Raw genomic sequence first — 21,782 nt, forward strand, 5'->3', positions numbered from 1 at the left:
CTTGACTGGCTGGGTCTGGGTTGCCAAGCCCCCCCCCCACTGCAAATCAATACAAATCAATATAAATCTGAGTTTCTGTCGTACCCCCCCCCCAACAAAAAACCAGGCTACGCCCATGTCAAGAGCTCCACAGAGTGGGGGGGGGAACCCGACCTCTCCGTTTACTGTGCAACAAAGAGCCCTGTGGCACCTCCCCATAGCTGTCAACGTTTTCCTTTTTTTAATGGAAATTCCCTTATTCCGAATAGGATTCCTCGCAAGAAAAGGGAAAAGTTGACAGCTATGCACCTTCCTTCCTTATTTTATTTTATCACGTTGATATTATACACATCTTGGTTGTGAAGAGGGAGTTAAAAAGGAAACACAATTTATAGCACACACACATATATATATATACACACACACATATTCCAGGAAGTTCTTTCCCCCCTTTTATTGTTTTATTTTGACCAAGTAATAATCATAAATAAATAGGAATAAAAATGTGCACCCCACCACTGAGACCGGTGCCAGATTTACATATAAGCTAAACAAGCTATAGCTTAGGGCCCCACTCTCTTGGAGGCCACCAAAAAATTTAAAGGGGGGGGACTGGATGTACATTTCCAAAATATAAGATAAGGTCAACAATAAAATACATATTTTGTTATGTGCAAATGGCTTTAGATACCTATTAGGTCCATAATTTATCATATATTCAACACAAAAAACAGCGACAATTTGTTAATAAAGGACAGCTGGACATATAAAGGGCCCCATTACCTTCAGTAGCTTAGGGCTTCATTGAACCTAAATCCGGCCCTGACTGAGACCATTCCATTGTAACTAGCCAACCTCCCAAAATTTCAGCACCAGATGCGATGGTTTGACCCCTTTCCTGTTATAACAGTGTTAAGTTCTGCAAACACCTTCCATATCTCCTCGAAATCATTTCTCCTGCACATTCCCCGTCTTACCTTAACAACACATGTTAATTTATCATTAAGAGCTATATCCCATATAACACGTTTATGCCATATGACTGTATGCAGTGCTGCCCCACTCTGTGAGGCAATGGATCAAAATAATATTGATTTGGTCTTGAAAGAAAATTGCAACCAAGTATTAGGAGATAATTTGCAAGGAGGTGGGGGGACCCCCAAGATTTCGAATGCCTAGGAACCTCTACAGGGTTTAATCCAGCACTGGGCGGAGGCTCTCCGGCACACAGAGAAGCTGAGCGGCAATGCCTTGAGGTGCCACCTGGCTGCCGCTAAGTTCGGCGAGAGCCAGGGCACTCCGCCAGTGGTAGTGGTTGGGGCAGGAGGCGCCAATTCCCATTTCACTTCATAGAATAATAATAATAATTTATTATTTGTACCCCACCCATCTGACTGGATTGCTCCAGCCCACTCTGGGCAGCTTCCAGCACATATAAAAAACATAATAAAACATTAAACCTATACAGGGCTGCCTTCAGATAGCTTCTAAAAGTTATATAGTTACTCATCTCCTTGACATCCACAGGGTTGGAGCCACTACCGAGAAGGCCGCCTGGAAGGCCGGCCCTACCTGTAGGCACACTTAACAAGGGGTTAGAAGTGCAATCATGTTCACCGGGTTTATTCTGAAATCCCATTAAGTTTGTTGGGGGGGTTGCTCTTGAGTAAATGTGATTAAACCTGGAGTCTATGCGTATAGAATTTAGCGAGGAGAGGCATAGACCTTTGGATGCCTAAATCTTTTGAAATCAAACCATCCTATGCTCTGCACTGGGGCACTTGTTTGCCAGTAAATGTGGTTAGGGTTAGTCTATTTTTAAAAATATGGTTTACTAACCCTGCCCTGCCCTGTGGAACTAGTAATCTAGCCCATAAACATTATAAAACAGTTACAGAAGGGAGTGTCCTCTGTTTATGAACAAGTTAAGAGAAGAGTAAAGTTAATTGCTGCCATCAGAAGTTGTAGGAAGAGCATGACTGCAGGGTATATACAACTCTAATAATAGTTCCTGTGAGTAATGTGAAATTACTTCCCAGGTATAATGCCCTTTCCAGCATAGTAGCAAGCATTTTCAGATGTTTATTTTAAACTCTATCTGGAGAGAATGCCTTTAAGGGTGAGTTAAAGGGAGGAAAAGAATAAATGGGCATCCTTTAAGGAAACGGCTCCCCCTCCCAAAAAAAGGTGGGGAACATTGGGATAATTTTACACACATCTGCATAGATGCCCAGTTTGGTCAAGAAGGTTTTTGTCGCTGTTTTACTAAGCATGGAATTCTGGAAATGTCATGAAATGGAAGACTTCCAACCTGGCGAACAGCCAAATATAGAAGAGGGTGTTGATTAAGGTCATGTGACTTTCCTAGCACTCATTTCAAGATGAACCTGAATCTAAGCATTGCTAAATTGTCATAGAAACCTAGCAACTATTTTGTCGGCTCTTTTCCAGGAATAGACTGAAAATGCTTCAAGACTAATTGGCTTGCTTGGCTTTTCATTTATTAGGATTAACGCGAACGGCAGGAAACTTAGAAAGCTGACATTCTCTAAAGCCTGCCATTCAAATTTCACAATTGGAGATGCACTTCTTAAACTCCTAAGGAACCTGAATTCATGGGGCCTTCAGTTCACTGATGAACACAAGCTAGCTGCCAAGTGCTCTTCATATCCTAATGCTTGCAGTGCACTGGTCACAGCTCAATCCAGTGTTGAATTGGGCTTCCTAAGCATTGGCCTGCAAGCATCGCCCCTTTTGGTCCTACAGTTGCAGGAAAGTTTAGACTGAGGTGGATTATTCTTACAGACAATTAACAACCCACTCCTATAGACATCCACTGAGAAGGAAATCTTACTGAATCCAGTGAGATTTATACCCAGGAAAATGGGTGTGGGATTTGCACCCTGATCCTTCTATGACAGCTACATAGAGTTACCAGAGGGGTGTGGTGGGGGCAAGGACAAATTAAACTTTCCATCAGGTCAGGATAGCAAGTTTATGCAGACAAGGCCTTATAATAGGCATATGTAAATGCCTTAAGATGCTGAACTGACCGTGCATGTATTTCACAATTCCCATAAACCTTTGAGACAATGACATACAGATACCTTATGAGGTCATCTAAAGAGGTCCTCATGCCTCATTATGTTTCTCACCTGAGGTTTGGCTTGTGGGGATACAGCAAGAGGTAATTTTGGCTGTGGCACCAACAGAGGCTGTAGGGTAAATGGGGCACTATCCCACCAACTTCAGTCTGCCTTCAGCCATCCCCAACTTGCCTGCCTTTTTTCTCGTATCCAGCTCAGGGAGTGTCATTGACTGTCAATTTCCTCTTTCTTAGTCTCCATGTTGCTTGTTGGAGAACTCAGCAGAGAGAGTATAGGAGGCAAAACAAGGTTTAGTGAGTTCTGCCTCTACCTACTGTGGGCTTTCTGTCTTCTGCCCTACCAGTCCCAATGAGCACCAGCCAGCACTGTGTGGAATCTATGGTATAGAAATCCCTGCCCCTAGCGATTCATTTGTCTCCCTATTTACCACTGCTGCTCCATCACCATAACACTCCCCCCCCTCCAAAAAACCCAAACTTTCAGCATAGCGTTTTATTTCTGCTGTAGTGTTGGCTCTTCCTAGTTTCTCCCTTTCTTTTGTGTTACTTTTGTGTGTGTTATGGGGGTTTTATGTTTTGTGCTCGTTGTAAACAGTCTAGAGCACTTGTTGCTTTGTTGGCAGTAGAAATGGGGGGGATAAGAACAACTTCCTTCATTAAGCCCTTCTGTGCCTAGTTTCTCTCAGCATTGCTTACGCAGCTCTTTTTTTTCTCCTTTTGGTCCACAACAAAAGAAGAAGAAGAGGAGTTTGGATTTGATATCCCGCTTTATCACTACCCGAAGGAGTCTCAAAGCGGCTAACATTCTCCTTTCCCTTCCTCCCCCACAACAAACACTCTGTGAGGTGAGTGGGGCTGAGATACTTCAGAGAAGTGTGACTAGCCCAAGGTCACCCAGCAGCTGCATGTGGAGGAGCGGGGACACGAACCCGGTCCCCCAGATTACGAGTCTACCGCTCTTAACCACTACACCACACAGGTGTAGACAAAGGACAAGTAAATATCACTAATGTGTAGCTCCAAGCTCCCCATACACCAGAAGTGGGGGAACCTGTGGTCCTCCAGATATTGCTGGACTACAACTCCAATCAGTCCCAGGTCACGCTGTCAGTGGTCAGGCATAATGGATGTTGTAGTGTTTACCCAAGGGCCACAAATCCTCATCCTTCGTTTAAGCTAAGCAAAGTAAACTACAAACAGAGTCTGACAGGGCTCTGCTGGAACCACACAGAATTAGCATCTGGTTCGTTTTCCACTGAAAATCCAGGCGGTCCTCATACTGTATTCCTTGGCCCAATGAACTCCCTCCAGATATCACACTGCTTCTGTGTACATAATTTGTGAAGGCAAAAGCACTGGCTTCAGAGAACAATCATGCCAGCTATTAAAACTTTCTGCCATTTGCTCTAATCCCAATATGAAAAAGCCAAGTAGGCCAGTTGTTACTCTCCAAGCATTTTCAGTCCCAAATTACTGGGAGAACTGCTAGGTTTCTATGACAACTGAGAAGCAAGCACTACAGTCTCATTTTGTAACGTGTGACCTTGTTCTTAGTTTCTTGTTTTGTAGTTCTGTTTGACAAACCTCGAGGAAGATGTGTTGGGACTTACGGGGAAGGCTATAGCTCCGTAGTGGGTAACCTGCTTTGCAGGCACAAAGCTCCAGGTTCAATTCCTGGCTGCTGCCTGTCAGTATCAATAATCAGTTAGATGGGCTAGTGGTGTGACTTAATATAAGACAGCTTCTTTTGCAGTGAAATTTCTGGAGTGCCGTGTTTTGTGAAAACGCTGCATTGTTTCAAATTTTCCTTTCCCACCTTTCATTAGAGGTTCAGGGCTATGGTTAGCCTCTTGTTTGTTTAACAAAGGCAGATTGCATTTTATCAGTGCTTTAAAATACTAACTTGGTTTTTCAGAACAAGTGTTTTTGCAGACTGCAGTCTTACTTTGTCAGGAATGCAACTAGAGCACAGGAAACAGATGAAGGTTCCAGTTTGAATGTTAAAAGAAATCGCTCATATATCTAAAAAGCATACACTTTTTCTTTCTTTTATCAGGTTTAATGGCAAGAGAGGAATCCATAACAAAAATCCCAGGGTGATGGCTCCCAACACTTTCATATACTTTAAGTAGCTTGGAAAAGAGGATAGCACCTTAAACAATAGGTAAAGGTAAAGGGACCCATTAGGTCCAGTCGTGACCGACTCTGGGGTTGCGGCACTCATCTCGCTTTATTGGCCGAGGGAGCCGGCGTACAGCGTCCGGGTCATGTGGTCAGCATGACGAAGCCGCTTCTGGCAAACCAGAGCAGCACACGGAAACGCCGTTTACCTTCCCGCCGGAGCGGTACCTATTTATCTACTTGCACTTTAAGGTGCTTTCGAACTGCTAGGTTGGCAGGAGCAGGGACCAAGCAACGGGAGCTCACCCCATCACGGGGATTCAAACCGCTGACCTTCTGATCGGCAAGTCCTAGGTTCTGTGGTTAAACCCACAGCGCCATCCGCGTCCCACCTAAAACAGTACCTCTCCCAATATCAGCCACATTGGGCCACTATTGGGTGCAGGAGTGGAGGAAGGCGGGGCGGTGGGGGCGGCCCACCCTGGGTGTCATTACGGAGGGGGGTGACACTTGGCGCGCCGCCTGCCTGCGACTCCCGAGCCGTCGGGGGAAGGGGCGGAGCTGCGCCGCCTTGCTAGCGCCCTTCACCCCTTCATTTTGACAGCTTGAGGGGGCTTGGGGCAGGTGACGTGCCATTGCCTCCCCCCCCTGGTCCCGGGCTGCTTCCTGGGGGCGGGAACCTCCCCCAAGCTGTCGAAAGGAAGAGGGAAGGGAGGAAGGCTGCTGGGAAGTACTAGGAAGTTGCACAGCGGGACTTTTTCTCCTCGGGGTGGGGAAGGGTCTGGAGAATCCCCAGAAAACCACATGGCAGGCAGATGGGAATCATTCCTCCAGGCAAACAGAAATGCCTGTTTTAATGGAACAACTGGAAGTGTGTGGTGCTGAATTCCTCCCAATGTGGTGTGTGTTTTTAATTGTATTGTTTTGCAGCTTTGTTGTCTGCTGCTTCTTGAGAGACGTGTCTTTGACCCTTATCCCCACATCTCACCATTTCCAAAATAATTTTCCATTTCAATGATTCTTCTTAAGAGGTTGCTTCTGCCCACTGCTCCTGCCCTGCATTCTGATAAGGTCAACAGTGCCCCCTAGTGCAACTCCAATCAAACAACTTCTCTGGAAGTCTGCAAGAGACATAGATAGCCTGTCTTTTAATCCCATTTCTTTCGATTCTGGATCAGAACTGGCTCGAGTTTTGGACATGCAAGTGCAGAGTTGTTAGCCTCGTTTAAAAAAAAAAATCCAGACCACTAGTATCAGAAATGGAGTCTCTCTCACTACGGAGTAAAAATTTGGTCAGAGTCTGGCTTTTTGTAGTCTCAAAGTCCCATTACATGCAATCAGCTGGATTTAGAGACAGTGTTTCCTCAAAAACCAAATCTACTGTGCATCTGTATTTGTGCTACAGAAAGCAATGTTTCCAAATGCATGGAAAGAGATAACCACTAAAAAAAAGGATAATCTGGACGAAAGAGCTGGCAGACTCATATGCTACCAGTTTTCATAACATCGTTTCTCCTATTTGCAGATAAGGGAGTAAGATAACTTCACTTGCATTTATAAAAAGTAATGTCTGAACAGGCTCCAGATAGACCAGATTCTATTAAATCTCCAGATTTCATTTATAAAGTCACATTGCTCATGGTATGTTTCAAAACACACTGCAGAGTGTTCAGTAAGTGAATTGTAGGTCTGCTGTGGAAGTTGGGGTTGTTTGCGTCTTTTTGCGGTGACTCCTCTCATCAAGTGAAGGGATAAAACAGCTACCAGTAGTTGTTTTTAAATGCATCGCATTGTGTAAGTTAAACAGCACCAAACAGATGGAGAAAAACAATTCCAGGCCTCTCTTTTTTTAAACTACTGTTTAATCAGATTTTAAAGACACAAATTAGAAAAACATTTATAGGCAAGTTAAAAACACCTTTTAAAACATAGCAGTCTGCTACTTGTACGTAGCATCTCTTGAGACAAAACTAGAAATAAGTAATTATTAAAATATCACATCACAGTGTAAACTAACACAGTGGTATTTTAAATTACCATACACCAAGACCTAATTTTATGGATCTGTTGAAAAATAACAATTTTTAAAAAATATATTTATATATATATATTGGAATAATAAAAATGAAACTCATGGGCAATGCCTTTATATTTTGAATCGGGGAAGGCAAATCGAGGAAATACTGCAACTATCCACTTTTGAAGCATATTCTCATCTCAAAAAGCAGATTATCTGAGGAGGGAGGGAGCATAACTATCTCTGCATTGAGCTAAGAATAGACCCCTTCAATATGTGGCCAGGTAAGAAATAGCTAAATTTCATATTTATATTCCTATATTGAATAATTTTATATTATTTTAATTATCATGAATCGGGGTGCTAGTTTCCTTTCAATACACATATAGAAATTTCTCTCTGAGCTAGCATCCGCTTGAGGTCTGTTTCAAGAATAACTCTCTACATACTACTGTATTTGCATGACATTTTTGCCACTGTAAGACACATCCAAAGACTTCAAAGAGAGTCAAAATCAATGAACATTGAAAACAAAGGTATGAAATGAGACCGTCATTAAACGTTAAGAACCTGACAAAATACATTCAAGGCAACGACGACAACAAAAAGTGTAGGCAAATGCTCCTTTTATAAAACCTTTTCTGGTCTAAGTGCTGATATGCACAGCTAAACGAAGTTCTGAGTCATCTATGGGTGGAGGCAGCACATCTCGCATGTTAAGTGGGAATACAAGAGCCCAAATGAGCCCGACATGTCTTGTAGCAACAGCGAACCAGACGATGAAGCCAAAGAGGCTCACCTGAGTAAATGCCAAAAGTAACAGCAGTTTTTTCCCCCAGACGGGCAGGACAGATGGGCTGAATAAAAGGGTAGAAAGAGAGCTTCCAGTATTTTCAAGTGGGTCCAGGATCAAAGTCACATACTAGGGTTAAAGTATCAGCGAGTGGTACGGAAAGTTGCACAAGTGGAAATGTGCTTGTGCAGCAGTACTTTCCCATCCTTTCCAATCCACCACAGCCCCCTCTGAAAAGCCTCTTCTGCAGAGATGGGCCCTCAGACAAGGCCTGAGATCTAGCAAGAGGAGAGGGGCTGCCTAAAATTGGGAGGCAGCTTGCACAAAATTCAACATTCCACTGCAACTTCACATCCCATCCCATCTCAGGCCTTTCCAGAGGGTCCCCTCATCCTCCAGAGAGAATTCTCGGGATTCTGTGGGAAGATGGGAGCAAGAAAGTCTCACTGCACCATGAGAAATCTGCTCAGGCAAAGATTGGATGCAGCCTACTGTTTCAGAAAACAGCCACTCGTCTGAAAGCAACCAACTTCTTACCTTGCAAAAGGCTTCCAATACTCTATTGTTGCTCACAAAGCAGGCTGCCCAGATATAGTAGACATCAGTGGCTGAATGAATATTTGTAGTGAACGTCATGCAAAATAAAAACAACAGAGCAAGAAACTGCAAATATTAAATCTGAAGTGTGTGTGTTTGCTTAATGCCAGGCTTCAAAGTGTGAGCCTTGAGACCACACGTAGTTTCCTAAAACCTTAGCAGGAACGAGAGCAAAAACCTACCAGAACCAATTAATAGCATGGGAAATGGCTCAACTTTTAAGACAACGGCTTAGAAACCTTTGAGGCCAGTCATCTAACGAAGGATGGAACTATGTAGCTACTGCTCTTGCCAAGGTGGCGCAACAGTCTACCACCATCCCAATATTGTTAGGTCCAGCTGACAAAAGCCAAAGTCCACTTCAATGTCACACAGCCTGACGACATCCAAGAGATGAGAGCTTTGGCCATACAACATAGGCAGTCCTGGCACCTGCTATGCATGGGTAGTCCTACGGACTTCAATGGCACTTATGCAAGAGTAATTAGGACAGGACTCCAGTCTACATTAGCGTTTGGTGGCACCTTAAAAGATGAGGCCAGGTCCAGGCACCCCATACAGAAAAGCACTGATCTGCGTGTCCTGTAGGGGGTGGTGTTCAGATTTCCCCCATGGCACTACGGCTCTTTGTGCCAAACTGAATGAGGAACCATACCTCACTGATTTGCATTTGGAAAACTCCAGGATTAATCCCATTAAAAGGATCTTGCAAAGGACATGTGGAGGATCTCTACCGAACCCCCTTGCAAGTTGCTACTAGTCACAGTAGATGATACTAAGATTGATGGTCAAATAGTACTGATACAAGGCAGCCTACTAGGTTCCTGCCAGGTGTCCCCAACTTTTAAGATTGTATTTTTGGGGAGGGGTGCAAGGCCCAACAGTAGGAAGAGACAGCATGTGGCTCTTTGGATCCTAGTCTAACCATTTTATTATTAATGGAACTGATTGGGTGATTGGATTCTGGTCTCTTGACAACATTTCTGTAAAGAGCAACGTTCAAATGCGACGTTTCTCAAAACAATGTACTACAAAATGCATCATCAAAAGCAAAATATCCTTTGCAAAAGTGACAGTTACCCCTTAAACAACTTACAAGTGTCAAATTTCAATTGGATGCCAAGGCTTTTAAGATATCCTACCTTTAAAGCTAAAACTCTGCTGAATATGGAGCTGTTGTGTCAGTATATTCCTTTAAGAATATATGGAAATGTTTAAGAGTCACAGGTAGCTGTTAGGACAAGTCAGGTTCATGTTAAATTGCAAGCAGTCCGAATTGACTTCAGAATGCAAATTTGTAAATGCACTTTATATAAAAAGAAGGCAGGCAATAATAGTAAGTTATGTTTAGCCAATGGAGACATGTATAAATTAGATTCAGATGAATCCTAACTTAATTTATGGAGTGGCAATTAGAAGTTAAAGGCTGATTTGGAATACTAAGATTTTGCAGTGATCTCCTCTGGCTGAAATCACTATTTGAAAATATCAACTCACTTAGAATTAGACAAATGGTGTTGTTGTTTTTTCTAATTCCTGGTTCCAATCCAGCGGGCGAAAAGAGTGTTTCTCACCGAAATGAATGCAACAAAGTAAGCCACAAGTCCTGATTAACTTTAATCTCATTACTTTGATTGAGAATAAGGCTATAATCCTTTACTGCCTATGTGGGAATAATCCATTAAACTCAACGACTTACTTTTGAGTAGATATGTATCGGTTAGTTTGCACTGTTAGTTTAAACCAACTGTGGCTATAATGAAGCCTGATTCATGTGCATCTAAGCATGTATTTTGTTTACAGTTGGAAGAACTAGTCATACAATTAATTGCTTATCTTGAGCTGAATTTTCAATCTAGTATAGGACTAGATATAACGAAGCAGAGAATCAATTGTGGATTCAGTGTGCAACTCAATGCATGTTGGAATCCCACTGCATTCAATAAGATTACTTCTAGTAAGCACTAAACCTTTTTCCTTTCTCTTTTTGCATCACAGGACAGAACTTTATATTCAGGTTTGCAAATGTATGATGTCAAAAATATATTATTTGCAAGTGTCTATCAATGTAATTATGCAATTATAATATTCATGCAATAATCCAAATAGCATCACAGTATTATGTTAATAGGCAGTGGAGAAGACAAGTGGATTTTAAGGAATTAATCCTTCCCACTTCCGTCTATCCTCAGTGCAACTTTTGGCTTGGTGTGGGTGGAATACATTCCACACTTCCTCCTCAGGGCCTTGGAGTCAGAGTTGGTTTGGAAAAGCAGGTGGACAGATGAGTAAGATATGGATAGAAGAACCTTTGATCCTGCGCCTATTCACTATTCTAGTTCCAACTGAGGCCACTGCTATTGCAATGGGCGGGATTAGGCTACCTACTTTATTTATTTATGCTGCTTTTTTTAAAAAAACAACAACACACCTTTCCTCCAAGTAGCTCAAAGTGGCATACATGGCTCTCCCCCTCTCCATATTATCATCATCACAACAACTCTGTGAGGTAGGTTAGGTTAGTCTAAGAGAGGGTGACTGGCCCAAGATCACTGAATGAACTTCATGGCTAAGTGGGAATTCGAATTTTCTCCCAGGTCCTAGTCAAACACCCTAACCACTACACCACGCTGGCTTCTCAATGTGTATGTGTTTGTGGGAAAGTTAGGTTAACCCCCAACCTTTAAACTAGACTCACCTTTAGCTTAATGTATAGAAACAGGAGTCAGAATGGACTAAGCAAGATGGACTAAGCTGGGTTCCCACTGAAAACTAGGAGGGAAGAATGGGCTGCCATTTTGGACACAGCTGGTGAATACACTTGCCCCCAACTCAAAGTCTGAGGTTAGCCAGAGTAAGGTGTGGGTCAACTCCTACTGCTTTTAAGAATACATCCCTTTATTTCCCCCCATTTAAGTAAACGGCTACCATTTGTTGGGAAAAAATAAAGCATTCCACTTGAGTCAACAGTGTGGTGCAGCAGCAAAAAAAAAGGCTAATGATATTTTAGGCGGTACCAACAGAAATACAGTGTCCAGATCAAGGGAAGTAATAGTACTACTCAATTCTGCCTTGGTCAGACCACACCTGTGCCCAGTTCTGGGTGCCACAATTTAAGAAGGATAATGACAAACTGGAATGTGTGCATAGGAGGGTAACCAAGATGATCAAGGGTCTGGAAACCAAGTCTTATGAAGAACGGTTGAGGGTGTTGGGCATATGTTGAGCCTGGATAAGAGGAGATTGAGAGGAGATATCAAATATTTAAAGGGCTGTCACATGGAAGATGGAGCAAGCCTGATTTCTCCTACTCTGGAGGCTAGGACCTGAACCAATGGCTTCAAGTTAAAAGAAAGGAGATTCCGACTAAACATCAGGAACAATTTTCCGACAGCAAGAGTTGTTTGACAGTGGAACAGACTCCCACCAGAGGTGGTGGACTCTCCTTCCCTGGAGGTTTTTAAGCAGAGGTTGGATGGCCACACATCATGTATGATCCACTTGAGATCCCTGGGTTACAGTGGATTGGACTAGATGACCTTTGGAGTCCCCATCAACTCGACAATTCTATGATTCTATGGACAATATTGGGGATGGGGGAACAATTTCCAGCCTCCTGTTACAAGATTACCCTACCTCCCCTGAAGAAGTGTGCATGCACACGAAAGCTCATACCAAGAACTAACTTAGTTGGTCTTTAAGGTGCTACTGGAAGGAATTTTTTATTTTGACTATGGCAGACCAACACGGCTACCTATCTACTACCTACCTCCCCTGACAGAGATCCTGTGGTATGTGCACACACTCAGAAATACAAAAAGCCACCTCTCTTGTGTTGAACTCCCATCAGCAATATATGAAACTCTTCCCTTGCAACTTCTCCCTACGCATTTCTTTAGTACAATGATAATGGAATAATGCTGTGTGTTAGCACAATTTCTAAAGATATTACAAGTTTATTTATTCTAACGCTAATAATCATTCCCATGACACAAGTCAGTGTGAAAGCCCTGATCTTCAAATACATATTCCATTCTGCGTTTCCGTTCTAACAATGAGATCAACAACATGCGCTAGTTTGCAGTTTCCTTAGACAGAATGCAACTGTCTCTAACTATCCCGGGATATCATGGAGGCAGACCATGAAAAGAAGTGGAACACTCTAAACAAGAAATATATCCTATTTCTTACTCTTGATTTTAACATGAATCTGTGCGGATTAAGATGCTTTGAGATTTCTACATGTGGAAAATGCATTTGTTTTCTACATCCCTAACAGCAAAGAGCTAATTTTACCTTTCTCTGCTCACTTAAAATATTCAGTCAGCTGCTATATACTGTATTAGGGGAGGGATGAGGAACTTGGGAGTCCAACAACATCTAGAGGACCGCATATATCACCTGTCCCAGCCAGCATAGCAAATAGCTGATGGGAGTTGTAGTCCGACAAGATCTGAAGGGCCACAGGTTCCCATTACTGAGATACAATATTATTGGAAATAAAATTGTTTTAGAAACAATTCAGTTCTGATTTTCATTACTTTTGCTGTGGCACTTCCTTTACATTTTAAATGTTAAAATGGTTCCCGTTTGCTAAAGACGAAGAAAATGGTATGAAAAGAAGAAAAATAAAAATTATAGCCCTTTAGTACTTCAATTCTTTAGCAGTTGTTAATGTTCACCAGAAAGTGATTAATATTTATCAACTCCTTTGATATAGTTTCAAAATAAAATTGTTAGAGAACAGAACAGTTGGGAATATTTTATCAAAAAGTACAGTATGACCCTCCATGAATGAAACCCTGGTTTAGGGATTTCCTAAATCACAGGTTCTCCAGTGTTACAGGATATATAATGTCAAAGATGAGCTAGACAATACCTATTTAACAATTTCACTCTTTGTTTAATATAAACTGAATTATAACCATAATATAATCTGGCTATACTTATATCATAAGCACTTTCTCACACTATTTTTTAAATTATTTTTTTACATCTCTGACAAAAATTTCCAAGTGACTTTATCTTAAGGTCACTCTTATTTCTACATGACAAAAAAGGATGAGTTTTACTGGAAAGTTGTGGCTTTAACAGAAACTCTGTGAGTGTCTTATTATGGCTGCCATTTTGTATCTAGTTGCAAAACTCATATATACTGATAGAGCAAAAAAGAAAAGAACCCATAAAACTAGAGCATTTCACCCTGAGAAGGGTGAATTTTGATTTTTAAAAAGAAATTTGCCAAGAGTTCTTATAATGAGTGTTGATCAAGTGAACCTCTTCTGCATTGGCAATGTTTGCAGTCCTGAACTGCATGAATTTGATATACTAAGAAAACCCTCCAAATACTGAGATGCTTATTGCAATTCCTTCTTATCAGACGCTATAATTGACTTTCTACTTCCATTTCTCTGTTTCCCCCCCCAAAAAAACCCCATATTTGAACTATGCTTCCCACATATTATGAAAATACCACTTAGAAACATTATTTCAGTAGATAGAGGGTTTAAGGCAAGGTGTTTGCTTGTTAAAGATATCTTCCTTCTGTTACTCTGAATTGACACAATGACCCACCATCCCCATAAGTGCCTTGAGATGCGCAACATACATTCAGCAAAGGGGCACACCTATGACCCAATGGACATATGCTGCAAGTCCTGAGTGCCCATTGAAATAATGGTATTATTTTCACATAAGGCGTGATCCACAGGAACATGGCACGGGAGAGGTTAATTTGCTTTGTTTCCATTCTTACTAGTGTATTCAATATTCCCTAGGGATATATAGCATTCTTTCCTTACTAACCCATCTTTTCCAGACAAATGCAACAACCCCTTTTAAAAGGTGCGATAAACGGGTTTCGAAATATAAAATATATCCATCATAGCATCTCCTAATCATTGCTTCAGTGTTGTATTTCTGCAGGTGATTTCTCTTTTCTGATTGAAACTATTTGCTGTGGAGTAACTGTTATGTCCCATGACGCTTTTCTCTTCTTCATCATCTCTTCCTCCTCCTCGTTGACCCTGCTTTTTGGACCAAGAGGGTTGGATGCTTTCTTGCTCTTTATTTCCTTTTTGAGTTCTTTTCAATGGAGATATCAACAGTACTAAAATGCAGGCTATGTGGAGGCAGAAGTAACAGGAACTAAGCAAATAAAAAGGGGAGGAAACCATATTAAGTCAAATTGAACTCGGGAGTGTTTTGTGACAAAGCTATAAACACTGACCTGCTTGTCAGAAGGCCTGCTATACTAAGCACCAAGACCTCAAGCAGCATAGAAGGATCAAGGATTATTCTAAGCTAAGCATCTGTTCCTTCTAGGGGAATGCAACCCCATCCAGAACTGGCAGCCCCCCATCTTCCTGGATTGAGAACCTCCCACACTCAGAACCTCCATCAATTCATTACACTTCCCCAATGTTCTGTCCTATATAGCTGTCAAAAAGCTTGGGGAACAAGATGGACCCTTGGGAAACTCTGCAAGTTAGCTCCTAAGGTGCCCGGCAATATCCCTCCATTGCTACTCTCCAAAATCAGCCTCTGAGGCAGCAGCGAAATCACTGTGGACACAGTGTCCCCCATCTCCCAGAGCCACTGCAGGAGGGTACCATGGTCAACAGCATGGAAAGCTTCTGAGAGCTGGAGGGCAACAAACAAGACTGCAGTTCCTTTGTCCCTCTTCCAACAAAGCTCACTGGTACAGGGCGGCCAAGGCAGTTTGAGTGCTATACCCAGGCCTGAAATCCAACTGGAATGGGTCCAGATAATTCTTCCAAGCATGTGATGGTACCTGGATGACCATCACCTTCTTAAGAAACTTGTCGAAAAAAAAGTGGATGATGGCCACTGGGTGCTTCTTGTTCAACACACCTGGGTTCAGATTTTCTACTTTAACTCCATAAGCTTCCCTCGCCCATCTGCCCAATCCCTCCACCAAGAATCAAATATAACATGAAATTCTCTGCAAATGGAGTTGAAGACTAGATTACTACTTGTTCAGCTTTCGGGGGGGGGGGAGAACCCCTGAATAATTCCACTTGCCGTTTAAATCTTTTTTTAAAACTCAAAGTGTCAACTCACCTGTAAAACAGGTATGATGGTTTTACGGAGAGAAGTACAAATGGGACCACTGTGTAACTTATTGCTACTTGAGTCATCATCCATGTCATGATATCATAACATAATTTAATGGCTGGGGAGTCAATAAAGTAGTGCCTAATGTTCTTTCTAATCTAAACCAAAAAAGAGGGGAAATAATTAGTAGGAGAACCAGGATTGTCATCACAGAATAGGTAGTCATCAGAAGTTACAAGAAACTACATCTAGATGCAGCCAAAATACAGAAAGCCTACAGTGTCGATCTTGATTACCTATTGATCCAATAAGTGTTTTCATAACATTGAGAGTTGTAGCGTGGCCCCTGCCAGGTGATTTTTTAAAATTAAAATATATATACAGTGGTACCTTTGTTTACAACCATAATCCATTCCGAAGGTCCGGTTGAAAACCAAAACAGGTTGTAACCCAAGGCACGCTTTCACCAATGGGGCCTCCCCAAAAAAGGGGGGTTGTAATAAAAAAAGGGGGGGACACGCACTTCCGGGTTTGACATGGTTGTAATCCAAAATGGTTGTAATCCGAAACGGTTGCAAACCAAGGTACCACTGTATCTGTATTAAAATGACATTACATTGACTTTGTCGTCTTCCCATTTTCTAATATTATTGTTTGCATTCTAGTAAAATCCTTCAATTTTTATTAAGATTGAATCATATAAGATGTGACGAATGGCTGCGAAGTGACCCGCAAACCAAGAATCTTCTAGGTTTTCTGCTCTAGCCGCCAATAGCAGGGTGGGACGGCGGTGCTCGCTTGACCTCCAGTCAACCAGCATGCGAGGATGGAGAGGATGAAAGCAGAGGGCGTGGCCATGCAAATGCACCAGTGGAGTCAATCCAGCACTGCTGCAGACGTGTTTCACAGCACTGACCTCACCCCTCCTCCCCTCGATCCCAATATGCAGTAAGTGACATGGGTGGCCAGACGTCAGGTGAGTGCCACCACCCCACCCCTAGCTGGCTGTAATAAATTTCCAGATCAGTTCTTGGCCTCTTTCTGGAATAGATAAAAACAGTGCATTTGTCTGCTTGTTACTGTCTCTTGCTGGGAACAGACATTCAAATTTCTTCACCTACCAACTCCTCAGTTTCCCATCTTCCTGCACTATGCTCCCAGCTTTACACAGGCCTCTCTGGCTTTGACTCTGGATGTTTTTAATTTATGGAAGAGCTGTTCTTATTAAGTGACCCACTGTGATTGCTTATGACTTGGCAACCCTCTGGTAGTTTTATTGCCAGTTTCCCAAAGCTCCTATTCCCTAGTCCTTTCAGGACTAATTATATCCCCAAAACCAATCCTGACAAGACTGCCCACTGGATGTTATTTTAAATGTGTTCTCTTCATGGAGAAGCAGTAGCTTGGGGTCACAGTTTGTGGGGAGAATAATAATAATAATAATAATAATAATAATAATTTATTATTTATACCCCACCCATCTGGCTGCGCTTCCCTAGCCACTCTGGGCGGCTTCCAAAAAAATATTAAAATACTGTCATACATCAAACAGAAAGGGTTAAATGTCCCTTTCCTGTCTGCCAGGGTTCCAATCCTGATTACCACCATCTCCCAGCAGAGGGGTTGACTCAATGTTTCCCAACCTTGGGCCTCCAGCTGTTTTTGGACTACAACTCCCATCATCCCTAGCTAGCAAGACCAGTGGTCAGGGATGATGGGAATTGTAGTTCAAAAACAGCTGGAGGCCCAAGGTTGGGAAACACCGGACTAGATGTTGAATGCATTAAATGCATCAATGTCATGCGCAGTTGCTGATAAAGACATACATTCTAGCTGACCTTTGTCAAATAAATTGTTCCAAACATTACTCCCAGTGACTGTTCTACCATTAAACAAGGTGAGGCAACCATTTGGCAACCACCAAAGAGGCTCAAGGTCACCCTGAATTAGTCATATTCATTGATGCTTTTCCTCTACAATGATGGAAACAAAGTAATAATTTCCATGTTCTGCCACTTCAAGTTTGAAGAAGCACCACACAATTATTCACTTATATTACTCAGACACTGGTGCTTTGGTTGGTTAATTCAGTCAAAAATATGCAAGTGGACTACAAAATGCCTTTTTTTTAAAAAAAAGCAGATATTTTCCTCCCTCCTACAAATTTAAGGTTTTGAATGTAAACGTTAAGAGCCGCATTGAATCCGCACAGTTCTTTGGCAAGAGCAGAGAGGCAGCGGTACTTACAGTTCGTGCTGCCATTGTCATTAGTACTCCTGTTAAGAATGTTAAATAATATCCTGGATATACCCCATGCCAAATGGCTGACAAGATAAAGGTTTGTATTGTTGGACTGAAGGAGGCCCGTTCATAACATACTCTAAAAATCCAAGGAAAAATACATTTATTAAGAACAGGAGGAACCGAAGCTCAGCAAAAAAAGAAAAAAAAGAAAAAAGAAAAAGCCTAGCAGAAATAACTTAATGTATTTATCATTGGCAGTTTCAAACTTAGAAGGGACTCTGTTCACTGAGTCCCAGCCCCCAATGAACACACAAATCATCTGATAAAATGACCGCTTATCTTAGGAGACAAGGTTTTAGTCAAAGGCCACCCATTTTCTCCTGCATTTGCCAAGGCCAGTAAACAATGTGTCTGGTGCTTTTGGCATCTTAGGAATGGCATAACATGACTCTTTTTACAACAGGCTTGTAAGAAAAGAAAAATAGATAACAGATAGTACCTTTTCAACCAAAGAGCTGTCTGGATATTCCAGTTATCAAGAAACATCTTGAAACTTGTTGAGAACTGTAAAATTAACACACCGTTATTGTATTTCTGTAAAGCAGAGGTAATCATTATGTCATTACTTAGGGTTTAAAAGAGATCATATTATTATGAAATAAGGTAAAGTAAAAAGGTAAAGAATCCCTGGATGGTTAAGTCCAGTCAAAGGCGATTATGGGGTTGCAGCACTCATCTTGCTTTCAGGCCAAGGGAGCCAGTGTTTGTCCACAGACAGCTTTCCAGGTCATGTGGCCAGCATGACTAAACCGCTTCTGGTGCAATGGGACACTGTGACGGAAACCAGAGTGCATGGAAACACAGTTCACCTTCCTGCCGCAGCAGTACCTATTTATCTACTTGCACTGGCATGCTTTCGAACTGCTATGTGGGCAGGAGCTGGGACAGAGCAACGGGAGCTCATCCCGTTGTGGAGATTCGAACTGCTGACCTTCTGATTGGCAAGCCCAAGAGGCTCAGTGGTGTAGACCACAGTGCCACCCGCGTCCCTTATGAAGTATTGATATGTATTAGTTACAACCTTACTCAGCTACGAGTGATTGCAGAAGAAGGAGGAGGAGGAGGAGGTATGTATTATGCAATATGTACTGATGGGCAAATGAAAAAGGTTTATTTCAGGGGTGGGGACAAAAGTATAATCTACTTTGAGCCATCTTGGCTGCGTTTCGAAATGTTGTGGCTGACAATCACCTAGATGTGTCGCATGCTACACCAACTGGGTTCTCACCGACTTAATGGTCAAAGGCCTGGAAACGATGCCTTATGAGGAACGGCTAAGGGAGCTGGGCATGTTTAGCCTGGAGAAGAGGAGGTTAAGGGGTGATATGATAGCCATGTTCAAATATATAAAAGGATGTCACATAGAGGAGGGAGAAAGGTTGTTTTCTGCTGCTCCAGAGAAGCGGACACGGAACAATGGATCCAAACTACAAGAAAGAAGATTCCACCTAAACATTAGGAAGAACTTCCTGACAGTAAGAGCTGTTCGACAGTGGAATTTGCTGCCAAGGAGTGTGGTGGAGTCTCCTACTTTGGAGGTCTTTAAGCAGAGGCTTGACAACCATATGTCAGGAGTGCTCTGATGGTGTTTCCTGCTTGGCAGGGGGTTGGACTCGATGGCCCTTGTGGACTATTCCAACTCTATGATTCTATGATTCTATGACTGGCTGCACCATATGCAAACAGAGATGAAGAGGCTACACTGTTGAAGGTGTGCTCATTATACCAGGAGCATTTCATGACTCACAGTGGGGATGGATTGCCAAGTGTGCCGCTTCCCCTTTCTCAACAAACACAGACACCCCTATAGCAAGTGCTGAAGGATGTGGAAGGGTTTGTCTCAAGGTTTGGTCTAAGTATATTTAGGCTATGCCTCTCTTATAGTGCCACTGGACAAACAAGAGTTTAAAAGAGTTTTGTAAGTGTCACACACACACACACACACACACACACACACAATTTAGGCATGATCAGCAGTGGATATTCCTTATGTCACTTTTGTCTGAGGTTAGAAACTGCTGAATACTGCAGCAACTGTTATCCTCCAAGAGCTTAACTCAAGAAAGTGGCTCGGGGTCCTGCCATTTCAGAGGGAGCCAAACGAGTATAGCTGGCCCCCCAAAATTAAAAAAATTCTCTTCTTTCAGCCCTGACTCTCTACAACAAAATTCTGTTCAAGAAACAGAATTCTGTAAGTGAAGAAATGAGGATTCTAAATTGAAAACCTGGAAATGTTGGCCGGGGCTGAACTTTTCACTATACACGGGCACCTAAAAAGTGGCAGAAGTTCCATCACTTGCTTCCTTCTCTTTGATGTGCTCCATTCAAAGCAGTGGACCGGCACCATCTACTACGTAGAATGGAAAGACTTCTTCTACATAAGCAATGCACCTTTTCTTCACATGGAGGCGATTCAGCTTCTTCTCTTTTCATAAAGGGAGAATGCACGTCCTCATTTCCAGTAGAGGAAATGGAACATAAGAAGGAGACAGCAGGAGCAAGATGGCTAGTAACCCAACAGGAGGAATGTGACAAAGCTGCTCATTTTAGCAACCTGAATGCTAGTTTCCATAATTGGTTTTAATGCACTAGTGGCAACTGGAATTCTTCCATTCCCGTCTCACGTTATATGTATCTCATTACTAAAGTTATACCAGAAAAGGCCCGATACAAATCCAACTTTCAACATTTTCCATTAACATTTTCAGAAGATCCATATACCAACCTCTATATGAAGAATTCTTAGATTTGAAATTGAATCCCAGTGCGAGAGTCCATTTTTATCATATCCTCTAAATCCAAACCCAGCTGCATTATTAATTGCATCTGCTGCAAAGAAAGAAGGGAATAATTTGCAAGAAGCTTAAAAATCATATAAAATGAGATTTGCATTTCGGCTTCTTTCGCGTTTTAAGTTTGAAATGTCTGCTTAGAAGCTTTCGTAACATCAGTCACAATTTTCAATGAAAAGCCAAGTCCCCGACGAGGCTGGTTTGACCAGACAGATGATGCAAGACATCTAAAACACTTTTCAAAGTTGCAGTAAAAGAAGTTTCAGTCAAATGAGAAGGGAAAATGTAATAAAAAAATTCTCTGCCAGTCTGAAGCCTGAGAAAACTGCATTACTGCTCTCATTTCATGCACATGCCTAACTAATAAAGTATGGACTTCTTGGTATAATGTGGGCTTTGGTGATAATTTAATGTTATAAGTGTATTGTGCTTTTGTAGTCACACTAAAATCTTAATCATATGCTTCATATGCAATGGAAATGAGAGAAAACCTTCCTTATTTCTTTTTCCTTAATAGCCAAACAAAAATGAACTATTCCTCAATACAAACACCTAAAGGAAAGAAAAATGTGTCACTTGACATCTTCTGCAACCAGAAATGTGGTATACTTTCTACAACTGTAGTGACAACAGCTCCCTTAACAATACTATTTGCCATAAATCGCAGCTATAAAACTTTGTGATGCTTCTGACCCCGACTGGCTCTCTTGTCATAATATACATCACTATCAAAAGCAAATAAGACTCTCTTGTCCTCCCTCATTAGCATAAATAAAACTTTTCCTTCAGAATTACAGATAATCTATTGCTATATTCTAAATGACTAAATGCAAAGTTAACATAAAACTTGCCTTGCTGGCTGATATGAAGGTACAGTGGTACCTCGGGTTACATACACTTCAGGTTACAGACTAACCCAGAAATAGTACCTCGGGTTAAGAACTTTGCTTCAGGATGAGAACAGAAATCGTGCTCCGGCAGCACAGCAGCAGCAGG

The 21,782-nt window shown here is 42.0% G+C and overlaps 1 protein-coding gene across 2 annotated transcripts in view; it reads right to left on the reverse strand.

The window, feature by feature from the left end:
- Positions 1 to 10,584: 10,584 nt before the first annotated feature.
- The window catches only part of MBOAT2 (membrane bound glycerophospholipid O-acyltransferase 2), a 75,279-nt gene continuing 64,081 nt past the window's right edge, over positions 10,585 to 21,782 (reverse strand). For both annotated transcript variants that reach the window (XM_083495626.1, XM_083495627.1), the window contains exons 9-14: positions 20,720 to 20,823; positions 18,434 to 18,498; positions 17,938 to 18,070; positions 15,697 to 15,848; positions 12,379 to 14,760; positions 10,585 to 12,245 (exon numbers count right to left, since the gene is read on the reverse strand). In XM_083495626.1, the coding sequence (XP_083351752.1) occupies positions 14,511 to 14,760; positions 15,697 to 15,848; positions 17,938 to 18,070; positions 18,434 to 18,498; positions 20,720 to 20,823 (704 nt within the window). In that variant the 3' untranslated portion in view covers positions 10,585 to 12,245; positions 12,379 to 14,510. The remainder of the gene's footprint in view (positions 12,246 to 12,378; positions 14,761 to 15,696; positions 15,849 to 17,937; positions 18,071 to 18,433; positions 18,499 to 20,719; positions 20,824 to 21,782) is intronic.

Source organism: Podarcis liolepis, assembly GCF_965112155.1.
Source record: "Podarcis liolepis genome assembly, chromosome: 3".
Lineage (NCBI taxonomy): Eukaryota > Metazoa > Chordata > Lepidosauria > Squamata > Lacertidae > Podarcis > Podarcis liolepis.